Source organism: Cucurbita maxima, unplaced genomic scaffold (genome assembly GCF_002738345.1).
Source record: "Cucurbita maxima cultivar Rimu unplaced genomic scaffold, Cmax_1.0 Cma_Scf00013, whole genome shotgun sequence".
In the NCBI taxonomy this organism is placed as follows: Eukaryota; Viridiplantae; Streptophyta; class Magnoliopsida; order Cucurbitales; family Cucurbitaceae; genus Cucurbita; species Cucurbita maxima.
In genome coordinates this window covers 952,448-969,723 of record NW_019272029.1, presented here as the reverse complement: position 1 = coordinate 969,723, position 17,276 = coordinate 952,448, and the positions used below count along the sequence as shown (strand labels likewise).

At 36.2% G+C, this 17,276-nt stretch overlaps 2 protein-coding genes across 2 annotated transcripts; one reads left to right on the top strand and one right to left on the bottom strand.

Moving 5' to 3' along the window:
• Positions 1-781: 781 nt before the first annotated feature.
• Positions 782-3,536, bottom strand: LOC111488459 (3-methyl-2-oxobutanoate hydroxymethyltransferase 2, mitochondrial-like). Its single transcript, XM_023136200.1, has 5 exons — positions 3,032-3,536; positions 2,364-2,570; positions 2,079-2,225; positions 1,272-1,325; positions 782-1,182 (listed from the first exon to the last, which is right to left on the bottom strand). The coding sequence occupies exons 1-5, from the start codon at positions 3,446-3,448 to the stop codon at positions 964-966; spliced, it is 1,044 nt and encodes a 347-aa protein (XP_022991968.1). The 5' UTR covers positions 3,449-3,536; the 3' UTR covers positions 782-963.
• Positions 3,537-5,161: 1,625 nt separating this feature from the next.
• On the top strand, positions 5,162-11,524 carry LOC111488129 (protein SDA1 homolog). Its single transcript, XM_023135784.1, has 15 exons — positions 5,162-5,741; positions 6,045-6,221; positions 6,302-6,426; positions 6,505-6,646; positions 7,094-7,240; positions 7,372-7,425; positions 7,962-8,057; positions 8,133-8,192; positions 8,625-8,699; positions 8,773-8,826; positions 9,246-9,347; positions 9,455-10,096; positions 10,209-10,343; positions 10,457-10,564; positions 11,130-11,524. Exons 1-15 carry the CDS (start codon positions 5,379-5,381, stop codon positions 11,280-11,282), a joined length of 2,433 nt encoding a protein of 810 aa, XP_022991552.1. The 5' UTR covers positions 5,162-5,378; the 3' UTR covers positions 11,283-11,524.
• Positions 11,525-17,276: the final 5,752 nt, after the last annotated feature.

Sequence of the window (17,276 nt, the reverse complement as noted above, 5' to 3'; positions counted from 1 at the left end):
AAAAAAAAAAAAAAAAAAAAAAAAAAAAAAAAAAAAAAAAAAAAAAAATAAAAAAAAAAATACATGAGCAAGATAGACTTTTACCCCACTGAAATGGAGAATATCTCGTGAGTGATCAACTCATGCTTAAATCATATGTTTAGGGGTAAAAAAAAATGTAAAAATGTTTTTAAGTATTTAAAAATTCAACCAAGATTGAATTTAATGTCTCTATAACACCTATAATTTAACGGTCTTATAATTTTAATTTAATTTTGATATTCAATTTTAAAATTTGATATCTTAACATACTAAACCCCAAAATTAATCAAACAGAAAATGCCATATTATAATCTTTTTGAAATTTAACCAAATCATAAAATCTAAATTAAAATTTTAGAAACTATGAAAACCAAATAGTTTTAATACCCATATTAAAACTAAGGATCATATATTTAAATATTTATTTTAACAATATTAAAAAAATGTGTACATTATCATTATAAAGATTTTTCATACGCAACACCGAGTAATAAAAAACAAATTAATTTTTTTAAAAATAAAATACAATTAATATCTTACTGAACACAGCCAAATGCTACAAAATGGAGTATTTAAAACGAAAATAAAAGTAATCTTTATTCCAGCTTTAAGAACATTCGTGGCGTCCCACACGAAAAGCTAAATTGCACCTGGAAAATTTGAGATGCTAATACCAAAAAGATAGATCCTTTTTATTGTTCAGAATCCGGTGGCTGAGGCAGTGGCAGTGGCAGTGGCTTGGTGCCTTCTAATTGTTCAGAATCCAAACACATCTTCATATCAGCTATAACTAAAGGGGATAATAGTGTTCTAGTGGTTCAAGTGTTCTTCAGCTAATGATTCTAAGAACGAATTGTCCCAACTGATAAATTCCATAAATGATCTAAAACTCGAAAGGCTAGACTACCAAGAGGGCGAGGCAGTGAATGCAGCTGAGTTTAATCATTGGTTGGCTTTAGCAGCAGCTGCAGATGCTGCCCCATCCAATCCCATACTTCGTAACTCTTTCAAGAAACCGTTGTAATCGTTGTCGCTGATCTTATATGGGCTATGGAGCGGTCCGGGAAATGAACCATTAGATACCTCTTCCTTGTAATCTGATAAAGCTTTGTTGATGACATCTCCAATTTGTGCAAATTGCTTGCAGAATTTCGGGGTCACCTGCAATGGCACATCCAATCCAGGAGTCAAAACACCTTAAACAAACATAGAGAAACTTAGTTGAAACAAAGGTGCGGGCTGATGGTAACCTTAGCATGATGCGGGTGTTGAAGCATGCCGAGTAGATCATGGTAAACTAGCACCTGTGTTTAAGAAATTAGTTAGTCCAGCTGCAGAGGATATTCAACTCTATGATTGTCGTCAAGTAATCAAAGACAAAACGAGCAGCACAATGGACAAGCTTATCAAACAAGTATGGATGATGAAACCAACATTTCTTTAAAGAGAAACTAACAAGTTATCTGAAATATGGAATAAATCATAAACCCCGTCTCTTTTTTTAGTGAAATGCAAGGTCTATTTTCTTCTTCTTAAGCTCCTTTCAATTCGAGGGAGCGGCGTCTGAACCCAAATATTAACAAATCGCTATTTTGCCACCATGACTTGTTACCAAGTAGACATATTTCACTAATCTTGAATATGTCCTCTATGTTCTGATGCATACACTACTTAGGGATTCTCGAAACAATTTAAAGTTAAACAGTTGCAGTTCAGTCTAGCACAATGAACCACTAGGGATTTTCACAACAATTTAAACACTTACAGTCTCTTCGGATATCACGGTGCAAGAATCGAATAACCATAGAACAGGACCATATAGGAAAGCTAAACAAGGATGAACTTCGATGCTTCTCTAATTGAGAACTCGAGAAAGAAACTCCGAGTCCTGAACTCGGGGAAAAAGAAATAGTTTGAAAGAATAATTATATGCAAAGGTCAAACAAAGAGAAGCTAACAAATAACTCAAGGAAAGGAAATACGGTTGGCAGCCCTATATGTATGTACGTGTGTATGTGCATATGGCATGTAAAAGGATGTCTGTGCAATCAACTAACTTGTCCACTACAGAAAGGCCCTGCTCCAATGCCTATGGTGGGAATGCGGAGAGCAGCTGTAGCAGCAGCTGCAACTTCTGGAGGAACACATTCTAGGACGACGGCGAAACACCCAGCTTCTTGTAGAGAGATTGCAGTTTCCACCACCTGCAAAAGATACACTATTCAGCATTTTGCAGCCAAACTGAACACGACAAGCTATGCAACATAACAACAGAAATTGTATCCCAGAAACAACTGCAAACAGTACTAATAAGAAGAGGGAAGTAGGGGAGTGAGGGGAACCTTAACAGCACTGGCGATGTTCTTCCCTTGAGGTCTAAATCCTCCAAGAACACTAATGGCTTGTGGAGTAAGCCCAACGTGCCCCATTACCGCAATTCCTGCTTCGACTATAGCTCTTGCTGCTGTTATTCTAGAATGTGCACCCCCTTCCAATTTTATTGCATCCATTCCCCCTTCCTTCAAAACTCGTACTGCCGTATCAACAGCCTGACAATAGTAAGCAACACTGTTCTGAATAACTTTGAGAATTCAGATGTCGTCTATGATTCTTTCGTCAAGTGGGTATTGATTTGTTTAAGGTTTTAGCATCCTAAAAAGGAGTTGGCATAAAAACAATAGCATAACAGAATCTATCAAAAGAAGATGAACTACAAAAAGGTTAAGTTCTGTCTGTTCGTGCATTTTGAGACATGATGGTGATTAATTTAACTAAGAAATCAAATGGAAACATGTTTAGATTTGAATTTAAGACCTCCCACTTTCAATCCTTTCGATAATGCTAACAAGAGCTTGAAACTGCTTTTACCTTTTACAATCTAGCATGAAAAAAGAAAAATGAATTTCTTAGATTCCCGTGCGGCCCATCTCTAAGCATGGAAATTAGATTTTTGAATAAATCCAGATGGCTATCATTTCATCGAACACCTAAGAGGCAAAAGGAAAATAACCTGAACGGAGCTGGATTCGTAGGTACCAAAGGGCAAGTCGCCGATCAAAAGCGGCCTCCTAGCCCCACGAGCCACAGCCCTGCAATGAACAAGCATTTCATCCAAGGTAATAGGCAACGTGGTGTCGTGGCCGTGTACTACCATGGAAGCCGAATCGCCAACCAAAGCAATATCAATGCCGGCCATATCCAAATGGACCCCGGAGGGGTAATCGTAAGCAGTGACCATGGTGATTGGTTCGCCTTTCTTGTACTTTTGTTTCAGATTGGTGAGAGTGACTCTCTGGTTTGGAGTGTTCGATGTCGGGCCGCCGTAGACCGTGTTTTCAGGGACATTGCTCATGTAACGAAGCGTGTTGAGCAGTGATTGCGATGTGGAACGAACTGCGGCCTTGGTGACGAGGTTGAAGAGCGCCATTGATGGACAGAAATTTGTCTTCGAAAGAAATGGATTCTCACAATCGGTTGGTTGCTCTGTTGCCTGCGAATTAGTTGCAGGTTTTCAAACGTGGAATTCTACAGCCGATAACACGTGTCAAATTCATGCACATCCTTAAAACTTTAAAATAAAAATTATAATATTATAATTTTTATTAATATTTTAAAACTTTTTAATTTTTTTTTTTTTTAATATTCTATCTTCATAATTATTTTTTGTTTGTAGCATTCTAGTTAAGAAATTAAGTCTATTTGTTAATCATTTTTTAATTTGAATTTATTTTTAATGTTGATTAAAAAAAAAGGTAAAATTTTGTGAGCTAAAATGGAAGAGATGTGATTTAAAACTAAGACTTTGGTAAGTCATTCTTCTCATATGCCATTATAAAATATCTATCTTGTTCTTCTTACCGAACTCACTGATAAGAAGATCGTAGCATACGAGATCTAAACGGAATCCCGCCTCTTTCAACTTCGACGTAATAAAGCTCGCATCATCCAACCTTCCACCTTGTGCTAAGCCACATATCAAAGTATAATAGACAATGGCATCAGGATAACATCCAGCTTTCGACATTTCATCCAAAAATTCCATCGCCTTATCGATATCGTCGACTTTGCAAAACGCATTAATGAACACCGTGTAAGTAACAGAGTGCTTATTCTACCATGCTTGCACATTCCATCGACTAAAGTATTTATGGTGATCACATTTGGTGCAAGTTGTTCAGTGACCATCTCATTCAAGAGCTCATGGGCTGTCTCAATTTCGCCCGCCTTACACAGCCCATCGATCAAAGTATTGTACGTGATTGCGTCGGGTGCGACGACCCTCGCCTTCTTTTTTTCCCCTTTCATTTTGTCGAACACCTCTAGTGCATCATCAATCCTTCTGAATTACACAAATGGTTGATAAGAATACCAAAAGTAATAACATTAGGCTGGATGTTCATGTCTTTCATCTTTCTTATCAGCAGATTCATCTTCTCAAATTCCCTCTTCTTTCCCAATCCCGTCAAGAGCGCATTGCAGGGCGCAGCATCCTTAAGACCATTCCGCATAATCACATCATCCAAAACATTCCAAGCAAGATCTGTATTTCTACTCCTACAAAGCATGGAGATCAATTGCGTTAATGTAATAGGATTAGGAACAACATGGTGTTCACCAAATTCGGCGACCAACCCAGCGAATTCATCTTCCTTCACTCTCCCCTCCGACTCATTTAACTTCAAAAATTTAGTGAAATTAATATGATTAGGTCGAAACTCCGAACCTGGAAGAAGCATTTCGTCGAGCACATTCAATGCACTGTCGAGTCGCCCAGATTTCAGAAGCAAATCAATGATTACATTACGAACATTTGTGTTTTTTGGTGTGTGAATCAAATTTGGAAAACGCAGCAAGCGCTTCATCAACCATGCCAGCCCTTCCAAGGCGCCGAAGAAGATGAACAGCATCGTGGGCTGTTGGGCGAGACATTCTGCAATTTTGTTGTCTCGTAAGGCTCAAAAAATCAAATCAAGTGAATAGAGCTCTCATTCAAGATCAAACGTTAAATAAAAATACTAAATTAATTATAAATTTTTTTTAAAAAATAAATTAAACTTTCCTTTTATTTATTTTTTTAAAAAAATCCACGTGGGAAAATTATAAAAGGAGGATAATTTATGGTTTTTTTTTTTCTTTTTCTTTTTAAACTAAAACCCTAGTCCCCGCGAGTTTTCTTCCAGCCGGCACACCTCTTGTTCACGGCGACGGCTGTAACCACGACAGCCGCGCGACCTCAGGCCTGAGCCGCGCGATTCCGGCGACTTTAGGTTTGGATTTTTCATTTCGACACCAACCAGCAAAATAAAAAAATCGATACATCCTTTGGTTCTTACCAAAGCGGAACCAGTTTTTCAGCTATGAATTCGACTCCGGAGAGGTTAAGCTTGCCGTTGCTGCAATCGAAGATGAAGTGTGATCCAGAAGGATACGAGTGTGAGTTGGTTCTGCTCTACAACCAATTTAAATCATCCATGGAGCTCTTTAAACAACAAGCATCTCTTCACTTCACCTCTGTTGGTGGCATTGGTAGCGACCCTTCAGTGGCTAAGGATCTTAGTGATAGGGCGATGTTTTTGGCTCATGTTACTCCGTTCTACTCGAAACATCTTGTTGAATTTCCTAAACAGTTAGCGGATTTGCTCAACTCATCTTCAAAGTCGCTGCCTTCAGGTTTAAGATGCCACATAACGCAGGCTCTTATACTTCTTATGAATCGGAAGGTAGTGTTGGAATTTTGAACCCAAATTGGTTTTCGTACATTCTTTCTTTTTGTATGTGGATGAATAAACTTTCTGTTAAAATATTGAAATTTGGAGAGCTATACCTCCAAGAGTTGCAAATGTATAGATCGAAGTTTACGTATGAGCTCTTATTGGAAGTGCTTCTGCATTTAAAGTAGTTAAATTAAATTCACGTCCTTTGTATAATTTTTTTTTCATAGTTGAATTTTTTCTTCCGCTCAGTATTAAATGTAGTGCATTTGTTAATTTTGTTTGGAAATTGCTCTTGAATTTGTTCTTCAGATGGTTGATATCGAGGAAAATCTTGCGTTGTTCATGGAGTTACAGACCTTAGGTGACCGAACATTGAGAAAATTGGCATTTTCTCATGTAATTCACAGCATTAAAAGAATGAATCAAAAGCATAAAAATGAAGCAAAGAATCGAGCTCTCCAGAAAATTTTATTTGCACTACTGCAGGTAATAATTCTTTTTATTTTGTGCTGATGAGAGCATTGAGCTTGAATTGGATGGATGATAAACTTTGACTTTCATTGTAGCAAGAGGATGAAGCTAAGGCCAAGAGATCGCTTATAACTCTGTGTGAACTTCATCGAAGAAAGGTTTGGTTTGATGAAAGAACAGCAAATGCTATTTGTACTGCATGCTTTCATTCATCACCAAGGTATTGGACTTTATTGATTCAATGAAATTCTATTGCTAACTCTTCTCAGAATGATTACAATTCACTTGAACTCCTTAGGATTATGATTGCTGCTCTATCATTTCTTCTTGATTATGAGAAGATTGAAGATGGTGAGGATGATAGTGACGAGGAAAGCAGTGAAGATGATGTGGCTTCTCAATCGCCTCATGTCGTTCTTAGTAAGGAATTGGTTTATAAGGTTGGTGCAGACATAAGCTAGAAAATTATGTAACTTAGACTAAGTTTTTTTTTTTTAATATAAGAAACATGAAATTGTAATATATTTAAAAGAAGAGGCAAAAATGGCCTAGGGGCAGGGGTAGAGTTCACCCCCGACCAAGAACTACACACTACACAAAAAGAAACTGTCAATCCCTAATAATCATTCACATCTGTAGTTACATTTGTGTGTGTGTAAAGCTATCCAGAAAGGGGTTATAATTGGTACAAGATTACCGAAACATCAAAATGTAAAAACTTATCTTCAAATGCTCGTGTTTCTTTCTTTCCTCAAGTGCCACAAAAGCACTCTAACTGAGAATGATTTTTAACTTATTGGAGGCTATTTCAAATCTGTCAAGCTTGAAAGTTTTGAATGCATTATATTTATTTTAAACTTTATTATTATTATGTTTTGGGCATTTAGGCACACAATAAAGGTACATCATCTAGCAAGAAGAAAAAGAAGGCAAAACTGCAACGAGTCATGCGTAGTATGAAGAGGCAGCAACGTGTGTCATCAGACAGAAACAATTCATATTATTCTCCACTTAACCATTTGAAAGATGCACAGGTCTATTTATTTCCATATTTATCTGTACATTCCTATTATTTTTTCTCTGTTTAAGTTCTCTTGGTAGGGTTTGATCGAGTGATATACTGATATGAATTTTTTTTTTAAAAAAAAACTCATTGCACCTGCAGGGGTTTGCTGAAAAGCTGTTCTCTCGACTTCATGCTTGCCATGAACGATTTGAGGTGAATATGCTTACTTTGACTAATTAGCATACATAACCATTTATTTTGGTTTATCATATTTCTTGATCACGTGAAAGGAAATAGACAAATGCCATATTTCTTGATTACTTGTGGGGAAATAGACATGACAAACACTGATTATTGAGTTCTTGGCAAGAAAATGATCACAACACAGATAATATATGGTAAACACATGTGACGTAGTTACTTATTGCATAAATAATCATTATATACATCTTTCCCTGACATATAACACACATTGGGCGGATGGAAAAAAATGATTGAGATTTAACTGAGGAAACAACCCCCTTCCCCCGTCAATAAATAGGAGAAAGTAAACAACACCATTGATAGAATGGATAGAGAGAAAGGTCCCCACAAGTCTGAATGTATTAAACAAAAGGGTTTATGAACCAGCAGAGAACAGCAAATAATGTCTTTCCATGACACGATCGACTAACAAAAACAATAAATGGGCCAAATGTTCTCCTATTACAAGAACTCAAAACTTCGTTACATTTTATTTTAAATGTCAGGTTAAAATGATGATGTTGAAAGTTATTGCTAGAACGGTTGGGCTTCACCGCTTGATTTTGTTAAGCTTTTACCCTTACCTTCAGAAGTATGTTCAGGTACGTAATGTTGTTTTAACGTCCTGAATTGGGTGATTCCTTAACATGTATCTAATGTCGGGTTTATTCATGAAGCCTCATCAACGTGATATCACAAGTTTACTTGCAGCAGCTGTCCAGGCCTGTCATGACGTGGTATGCAACTTTTGATGTTCAAATTCCTATGGCTCCGTTCCACATGGATTTTGTTTTTGGTTTTTGAAAATTATGTTTTTTCCTCTCCCTTTTCTTTACTATGGGTTTCACTTCTCTTAACTAGATCTTTTGAATGCGTAATCAAATTCTAAAAATAAAATAAGTTTTTGAAAACTATTTTTTAACTGTCAAAAATCCGCTTTGGTTTTGAATACTCTTAGAAAATAGATAACAAACAAAAAAAAACTCATCGGTAGAAGTAGTATTCATAAGCTTAATTATATAAAATAAAAGACCATATAGTTATCAAACAAGATCTACAATATAAACTTGTAATTAGAATGTTTATATGTGGATTAGTATTGTTTTTCTACAAGGCCAACTCTCATGGACTCCCTGTTAGTAATTTTAGCTTCTTTTTCTTCAATTCAGGTTCCTCCTGATGCGGTTGAACCTTTGTTCAAACAGATTGTAAATCAATTTGTACATGATCGTTCACGAACAGAGGTACTTGTATGATTAGTGATGCTTTATATTGCTCCTATCTACTTGAACTCCAATGTTTATTGTTCTTTTTCAGGCTATTGCGGTTGGACTCAATGTAGTAAGGGAGATATGTTTACGTATGCCTTTGGTAACTTTCATTACTTGCTATTTGCTCTGTAGTATTCAGATGTTAATATCAGGATTATGTGCTCTACCTTTCCTGCAGTTTTCTTTTTCTATTTTTTAGAGGAAACAACGTATATCATTTAATTTATCCAATATTACAAAAGAGAGAGGGTATAAACCCAAGAGTCTAAAATGAAGATACAAAAAATGCATACATTGCGTGTTAATACAATATTTAGATTTGGCTGTTTTTAATTCGAAGTGAGATCTTTTTTTAAAAGAAATTTGGTACACTGTTTAAATATATATTGAAGCAGACGTAGGTTAACTTACACACATTTTCTTTACTATAGAATTCTATCATGTTTCATATGGTACACTGTTTTTATGGCTGGTATACTCTTAATGGTAATTTTGTATTCTTGCATTCCTGCAAACCAGTTAATGACCGAAGATTTGTTACAAGATCTTGCGTTGTATAAGAAATCACATGAGAAGGCAATTTCTGTAGCTGCACGATCACTTATTGGATTATTTAGAGAGGTATGCATAGGCTTGGCCTCCATTACTTGTATTTATTGCTTCCTACATTTTTAAATTTTTTTTTTATAATTATACACGAGTGAAGCTGACAACTTCTCTGTTGGTAGATTTGTCCATCCTTACTGGTTAAGAAGGATCGTGGGCGTCCTACCGATCCGAAGGCAAAACCTAAAGCTTATGGGGAAGTATCTGTTGCATCTGATATTCCTGGTATTGAGTTATTACAAGATGATGATGGTGTCAATAGTGATGACGGTAGTGACGACGACGACGATGACTGTGAGACGATTGCAACTGGATCTGATGATGACCTGGAACTAGCGGTTGATTCTAGTGACGATGGTGATAATCAGATCTACAGTGACAGTGGGACTGATGACGAGGATGAATTGACAGAAGATGGTTCAGCATCTAAAGTTGATTCCGATGAAGGTACAGATGATGATGAAAATGCCAACGATTCTAGTGTGCTGGAATTGGAGACAGATGAGGAGGCTGAGGATAGTGGTGACGAACCAGATGCTATGTCAGATGAGATTGTTGAGGCTGGTTCCGTAGATGCTCGAACTACTTCTAGAGATTCCAAGCTGAAGAAAAGAAAACATTCTGATTTTGACCAACAATTTCTTACTGCCAATTCAAGTCTCCGAGCATTGAAGAAATTAGCAAGCACAGTTGAGGAAAAATCATCAGAACCAACCGATGGCATTCTTTCCAATGAAGATTTTCGAAGGATCAAGGAATTAAAGGTAACCTGGTTTTTGCAACTCTTCAGGCTTTGTAACATCTTCAAAATGTAGTTTTTAATTGTCAAGTAGAAATACGATACGACCAATAATTGTTGTTTTGGGTAATTATTAGGCAAAGAAAGATGCAAAAAGTGCTTTGACTCAACATGGTTTGTTGAGAAATGCTCCAGATGCGAAGTCAACTGCATTTAAGGTTCCAAGTACCGATGAATTGAGTACAAAGCGAATGGATCCATCCAAACTCGAGGTAAGATTCTAGTTTACTGGATGTTTGTACTTTTCTAATTGCAAATTCTAATTTTATCATGATTCTCAAACTATGAAGCTCAACTTGATATATTTGCCTTGATGGTGTGCTAGGTCCATATTCGGAGAAGGATGAGCAAGGAGGAAAAATTAGCATTAGTTAAGGCTGGGAGAGAAGATAGAGGAAAGTACCAAGCACGTGCTGCTGTCAAACAAAAGAAGGTTTGTGTTTCGATATGTTCTAGAATATTTTCGCGCCCATTAGATATTTTTGTTCTTTGTGTAGATGTCACCAAAGTCACCACTTTTAAAATGTATGTTTGGGTCCATATTGCTCTATGATAGCTTTGTTAAAAAAATAAGTTGTTAGATCTCACATTGGTTGGAGAGGGGAACAAAATGTTTCTTATAAGGGTGTGGAAACCTCTCCAGCAGACGCGTTTTAAAACCTTGAGGGGAAACCCAAAAGGAAAAGCCTAAAGCGGACAATATTTGTTAAGGGGGGTTTGATTAGTTGTCCTTTATTTCTTTTTTATTTCTTTCCTAATTTCAAAACTATGAATTTTTAAATATAGATTTCAAAATATATTTTTATTACTAAATCGGTTTTGCATAAAAAGAACCTTATGATTATCAGGTGGTTACGTCGAATTTACTTTTGTGATTGTCAAATGGATCCTTAAGATTTTACTTCGAAGCTAAGTTATAGCATATCTTATTCATGTGTGATACTTCATACGATGATATTAGCTGATTGTTTTCGGGTTATTATTATTATTACGACTAGACGGGTGGCTTAAGCAATCGACAGAAAGAACACAAGAAGGCCATGCCGTTAGCTGCAAAACGATCTAGAGTTGCAAAATCTCGAGTTGACAAGAGGAAGAAAGATCAACGTTCTGGCAAACAGTTTAGAGGGAAGAAAGCCTGGAAGCAGTGAAGCTACTTACTTTTATTCTATTTTAAGAATGGAATGGCAACTTTTGTTAAATTATTGCTTTGATCCAAATATCAATTCAATTATGTAGTTTGTTTCATAACTTATTAGTTGAGAAAAGAATGCCTATAAGAATGATCCAATTAGGGGTTAATTATTGACTACATAAATTCTGATTTAAAATGTAATCGAGAGGAATATCTTTGGTAGAGAATCTTTTGGACGAACAAGAATATCCTTTTGAATGTTCTAATCTATGGATTTCTTTTGTATGATTCGATCTATCCCTAGCTCTATAATCTAGTCGTCTTTGTCATAATGGGATTGGCGAGCTACGCCGAGCAGTAGATTTCTTGGCCTTCATTAGTTGAGCAACTTTTTGATTAATCACTTCATTCCATTCAGGGACAAATCTTTTCTTCTTTTTGATCGGTTTTTTCTGAATGAGTTCAATGAATACCTGATATGTTACTCTCATTTTCCTATTTATTCCCTGTCTATAAAAGAAAAGAGAACCCTCGAGAAGCATAAAACATGTTAACATAATCCATGTTGATCAAGGAACGAGCTTACGTACTTAAATCTAGATCGAACAAAATAAGTTCAAACAAATCACATCACTCTGGAACGAGGAACGAGGCCACAAAGTAGTTCAAATTTTTGTGGATGGAAGCATGGGATGCCACATAAAAAAACACAAGTGCAAGAGTATGAGCTGTGGTTCATTTGTATGAAAATAAAGAGGACAAGAAAGTGATAGGAACATGTCAAGAAGGGTTTGTGAATTTAAACGTAGCTTTGGGAAACAGCTAAGGACTTGCAAACTCACTGTGGGCTCAACACATTCATCTTTGTCTCTCCATTTTCACCCACTCTTATCCAAACAACCACCAATATAGACCATGAAAAAGGGTAAACAAAAGATTAAAACATATATAATGATTTAACTTTTATTTTTTCAAAATTATTTTATTAAAAGATCGTGGTTAAACGATCAAGATTAGGGTCATCTCTTTCCACAAATTCAAGTTTATTAGAATGATCGGTACGAGTACTATACTTTTCAATGAAACACTCATCATAGAACCACTTTCTCTATTAGTACTTTTGAAAGAAATGAAAATGCATGTCGTTGAAAGTATTTGTGAATACTTTTAACTCTTTTCTCGAGCTCATAACCTACTTTTCGCTACGATACCGAGCTACGAAAAATTAGAAAAGTGCAAGAGCACAAATTCCACCATCCCAAAAATCATACTAAGTTAAAGAAATGTGGGCTTTGGTCAAAAAGAAAAGGGGGCTTCATAGCCTAGGGACAAACTTTCTACCTTGGGGGTATCTTAATAAGAAAGGAATTTTAAAGGAAGAAGAAGTAGAAGTGTGTGTGTGTATATATATATATATTCCTCTGGTTCACAGCCATTGAAGTATGGGGAAAAGCTAGTTGATAAGTGAAGAATATATTCTAATGAATGTCACATCACCCAACTCTCTTCATCTTTAAAATTAATGAAAGATGTAAAGTTGTATACAATGAGCTGCCTTTCTTCCATCTTTGTTTAAAGCGTTCTACGTCACCTCTTAATTAACTTTAAGGTAGAGATCGATGAGTAATATTTAAGCTGATTCAGACGTATATTCTCGATGGATCACAAAACGTTTTCCTTAAGAACAACTTCGAAAGAAATGACTTAGACATAATATCAACAAAAAAATGCTTCGGGAGGTTTTCACACTCTTGTAAAGAATGTTTCGTTCCTCTCTCCAACAGATGTGGGATCTCACAATCCACCCCTCATTGGAGACTCAGTGTCCTGCTGACACATTGTTCAATGTCCATCCCCTTTCGGTGCTCAGCGTTCTTGCTACCACACTGCCTGGTATTGGGCTCGAGTACCATTTATAATAGCTCAAGTCCATTGTTAGCTCATATTGTTCTCTTAAACTTTTCTTTTCGGGTTTTTTCTCAAAAATTTTAAAATGTATCTATAAGGGAGGTTTCCACACCCTTATAAAAAATGTTTCGTTTCCCTCTCCAACGAACGTAAAATCTCACGCAGAAAGAAAAGAAACTTATAAATCGTTGATTATCATTACTCGGAAATTAAAGAAATGAATATGTTGACCTTAGAGAATTATTTAAGTGGGCAGATTTTGTCTCCTGGTAAGGTGACCTAGGTGGAATTGGATATGAGAGATAAGAAATAAAATGAGACTTCCCACCCACTAAATCAAACACTACTACCAACCAAAAAATTCATTGGCGGGTCAATTGATTTTGAACTTTGAATTTTAAAATATATACGTATATAAGTAAGGTCGGAGTATACGAAACTTAGGTTTAAAGTGAATAATATGATATTATTGTAGAAACGTTCAAATAAAAACCGAATTAATTTGCATGCATGGGAAAGAAATGGTGAGGCATATTACGGAGGCCAATGGGGACCCATTCTTCTTCCATCATGGGAGACATACATTTCTTCTTTGTCCTTTCCTTTCTACCCATTACCCTAATTTCTCACAAGTCACATCGAGAGAGAGAGAGAGACAGCCTCATTAGGGTTTCTCTTAAATTTCCGGGTTTATCGTTAATCTAATACTTAATTCCGCTATCAACCCACGTCGTAAAAAATAAATTAGTATTCTCTTACATTTATCAAACTAGTCTATTCCATTTGACCTCATCTCGTGAAGTCGAATTTGGAGTATCCTACTTTCACGCAATTCGCACGGTTCAACCATTCATGAATCTAATCAGCATGTCACGAAAAATTAAAATCAAATCGGGTCACTGAAAATTGTAAACTTTCAAGAAAAAAACAAATTAAAAAAATTAAAAAAAGAATGCAAATTTTGATGGCTTTGAAAGATTTGTTGAGGAACCGTCCAAACAACAAAAAGCCACCACAAAATTTCCTCCTTTTTTCTTTTATGATCTTTCTCCCATTTAACTTTTCCTTTTCAGATTCTATATCTGATTTTTCTCTTTTGTTATTAAATTACAACAATACCCCCCACTTTTTTCTGACCATAATACCCCTCTTCCATTTCCTCTATTCTTTTCTTCTATCATGCAAGGGCTTTATGGGGATAACTCACTCAAAGCGTATTTATACCCGACACATCTTATTAGCTATACGCATCACTCTTCTCAAAAGACTTAAACATATTAGTCTTGTTTGTATTTTATGAGTACTCTCATGTTCACTGTTTCAGTGATTCTAGCTAGTTTTGTGATAGCTCGAGCGGTAGGTATTGTTTCACTCGTTCAACTCGTTCAACTCCAATAGCTGATGACGTAAACAAACATTTACTAAAAACAAACATGTTCTAAGCCTTGCCCTAAATATTTATATGTTTTGGTGATGAAAAAAACATAGGTATTGTGAAGGACATTATTGTCTTTTCACTCAACCCCATTAAAGCTTCTTCCTTGTTGTTGTTGTTCTTCTTTTGTTGAAGCTTCTTCACCCTCTTCTCTCTCCTTGGCTTCTCTGTCTTCCTTCATAGGAATTGTTGCTGGTTAATGGATATTGAACCCTTGTGGGGTGTTGGGGGGTGGTTTCTTGTCTTAAATTGTATGGCAACTGCTACACCAAACCAATCTTCATCTTCATCATCTCACTCTCTCTTTTTCCTTCTTTTCTTTTCTTTCCTCCTCCTTCTAACCCTCATTTCCTCTCCTCCTCCTCCTCTTTCGCCTCGTTCCATGGCGGCTGACACCCACCGCCGTCTCTCTGCCGCCACCGCCTTCCATCCGAAGAAATCTCGACCTCGATCCTCTCGTGCCACAGCCGGAGAGTTCGGAGCCGAAGCCCATGAAGTCCCCAGTGGTCCAAACCCTATATCCAACTAATGGAATGACATAAAAAAAGAACACAAAAAGAAACATTTGCTGAGGTTTGATGTTTTTTTGGGTTTGTTCAATTGTCGCTGCTGATGCTGTTTTTGTTGTTTTGTTTTTCCTTTTTTGTTGGGTTATTTTAATTGTATAGTGACAGAGATACTGCAGCGTTCTTCTTCTTCTTCTTCTTGGTTTTCTTTGTATGTAATAGCCCTCTATTTCTTGCATATATAGAAGGTCATGGTTTGGATATTATTTGAGTTTATTTCATATAATCTTCGCATTTTAATGACGGGTTTCATTTCAAAATAAATAAGCGGGGTCGTATTCAAATTTATCATAATCAACCATTCGACCCTTGTCGAATTGGAATCAACCACTCCACGGCTATCGATAAGCAACTTTCGTACATAGTTATAGATTCATTCTTCGTACCTGGTCCAATTTTGAACGGGTTGGTTAGAAAGTTGGTCATGTTTGGTTAGACGGGATTTGACAAAGAAAAGAGAGCGCTTGACTGAAACAACTGTTAACCCTAGCTTTTCATACGTCTTTTATGTTTGGTAAGACGGGATTTGACAAAGAAAGAGAGCGCTCGACCAAAGCAACAGTTAACCCTAACTTTTTATACGTCAATCATGTTTGGTAAGATAGAATTTGAGAAAGAAAAAGAGAACACTCGACCGAAACAATGGTTAACTCTAGCTTTTCATACGTCTATCATGTTTGGTAAGACAGAATTTGAGAAAGAAAAGAGAGCGCTCGACTGAGACAACAACTGTTAACCCTAGCTTTTCATACGTCAGTCATGTTTGGTATGATAGAATTTGACAAAGAAAAGAGAGCACTCGACCGAGACAACAACTGTTAACCGTAGCTTTTCATATGTCAATCATATTTGGTACGACGGAATTTGATAAAGAAAAGAGAGCGCTCGACCGAAACAACTGTTAACCCTAGTTTTTTATACGTCAATCATGTTTGGTAGACAGAATTTGAGAAAGAAAAGAGAACGCTCGACCGAAACCACGGTTAACCTAACTATTTGTTAGCATAGCATATAATATAGAAATATGAAAAGTTTTGTAAAGAATAAGAAAGCAGTGAAGGAGAAGAGCAGCTGCACTGACATAGAGAGGACACCTTTTGTTTTTGCCTTAGAAATAATTTGAACAGCTTTGGGGACTTTGGCTTTTGTCCTCTCCCTAACACATTATCCAATAAAGTTCATTATTGATACCACAATCAATAATATATCATTTTTATATAATTTTAGAGACAGAAATTAACCCTATGATTTGATAATAATGAGGATATCATGTTCAAAAAACTTTAATCATAACGTTTATCATAGTCTTATCTAATTTTTATACATTTTTTTAAATGAATTAAATTAGAACTATAACTTACAACGTTGTGTTCCCATGATCTAACGGGAATTGACGACGAGAGAATCTCAACTTTCATCTAAAAAATTGTAAGGAAATCGCGGTATACAAAGTTGACGGTAGTGATTTGTTGAAAAAACGAGCGATAGTTTGACGAATATTTAAATAGAGAATCACCTCGAAAGATAGCCTCAAATTTGAGTTTTGAATTGAAAGAGGGAACAAACTTGGACAGGTTTCAAATTGACCTTCATACGCCATGAACCATGAGATTCTCGGCCGTTTCACTCGAGTTGAAGCGATTCCTTGAGTCGGGTGTCAAAACTAATTATTAAAATTTAGAGGGTAAATAACTCAATTTAATTGATAAAAAAATTATATGAATCGAGTTTGATTGATTGACTCGTGATTCGAACCCAAGACTCCACCGGTGGGAGTTATGTGGAAAATTGTGACCGACTGGAGAGGAGTTGAAACCTGGGCCTGATCCAATGGTCCACTTGGGTCGGAACCACTTGAATTAAGAGGACCCGAACGGACCATGCTTCTCCATAATGACTAAATTGAAACAAAATGAGGTCAAGGTCAACCTAAATGTTGACTCTGAGTGGTCAAAAGTCAAAGAGTCAATTTTTTTTTTTTTTTTTTTTTTAATCTAAACCCAAACTAAATTGAGAAATTTTATAATTTAATCTATAAGATAATAATAATAAGAGGGAAAGAAAGTCAAAATTGAGCCTAAAATGGCTCATAAATCTCTCT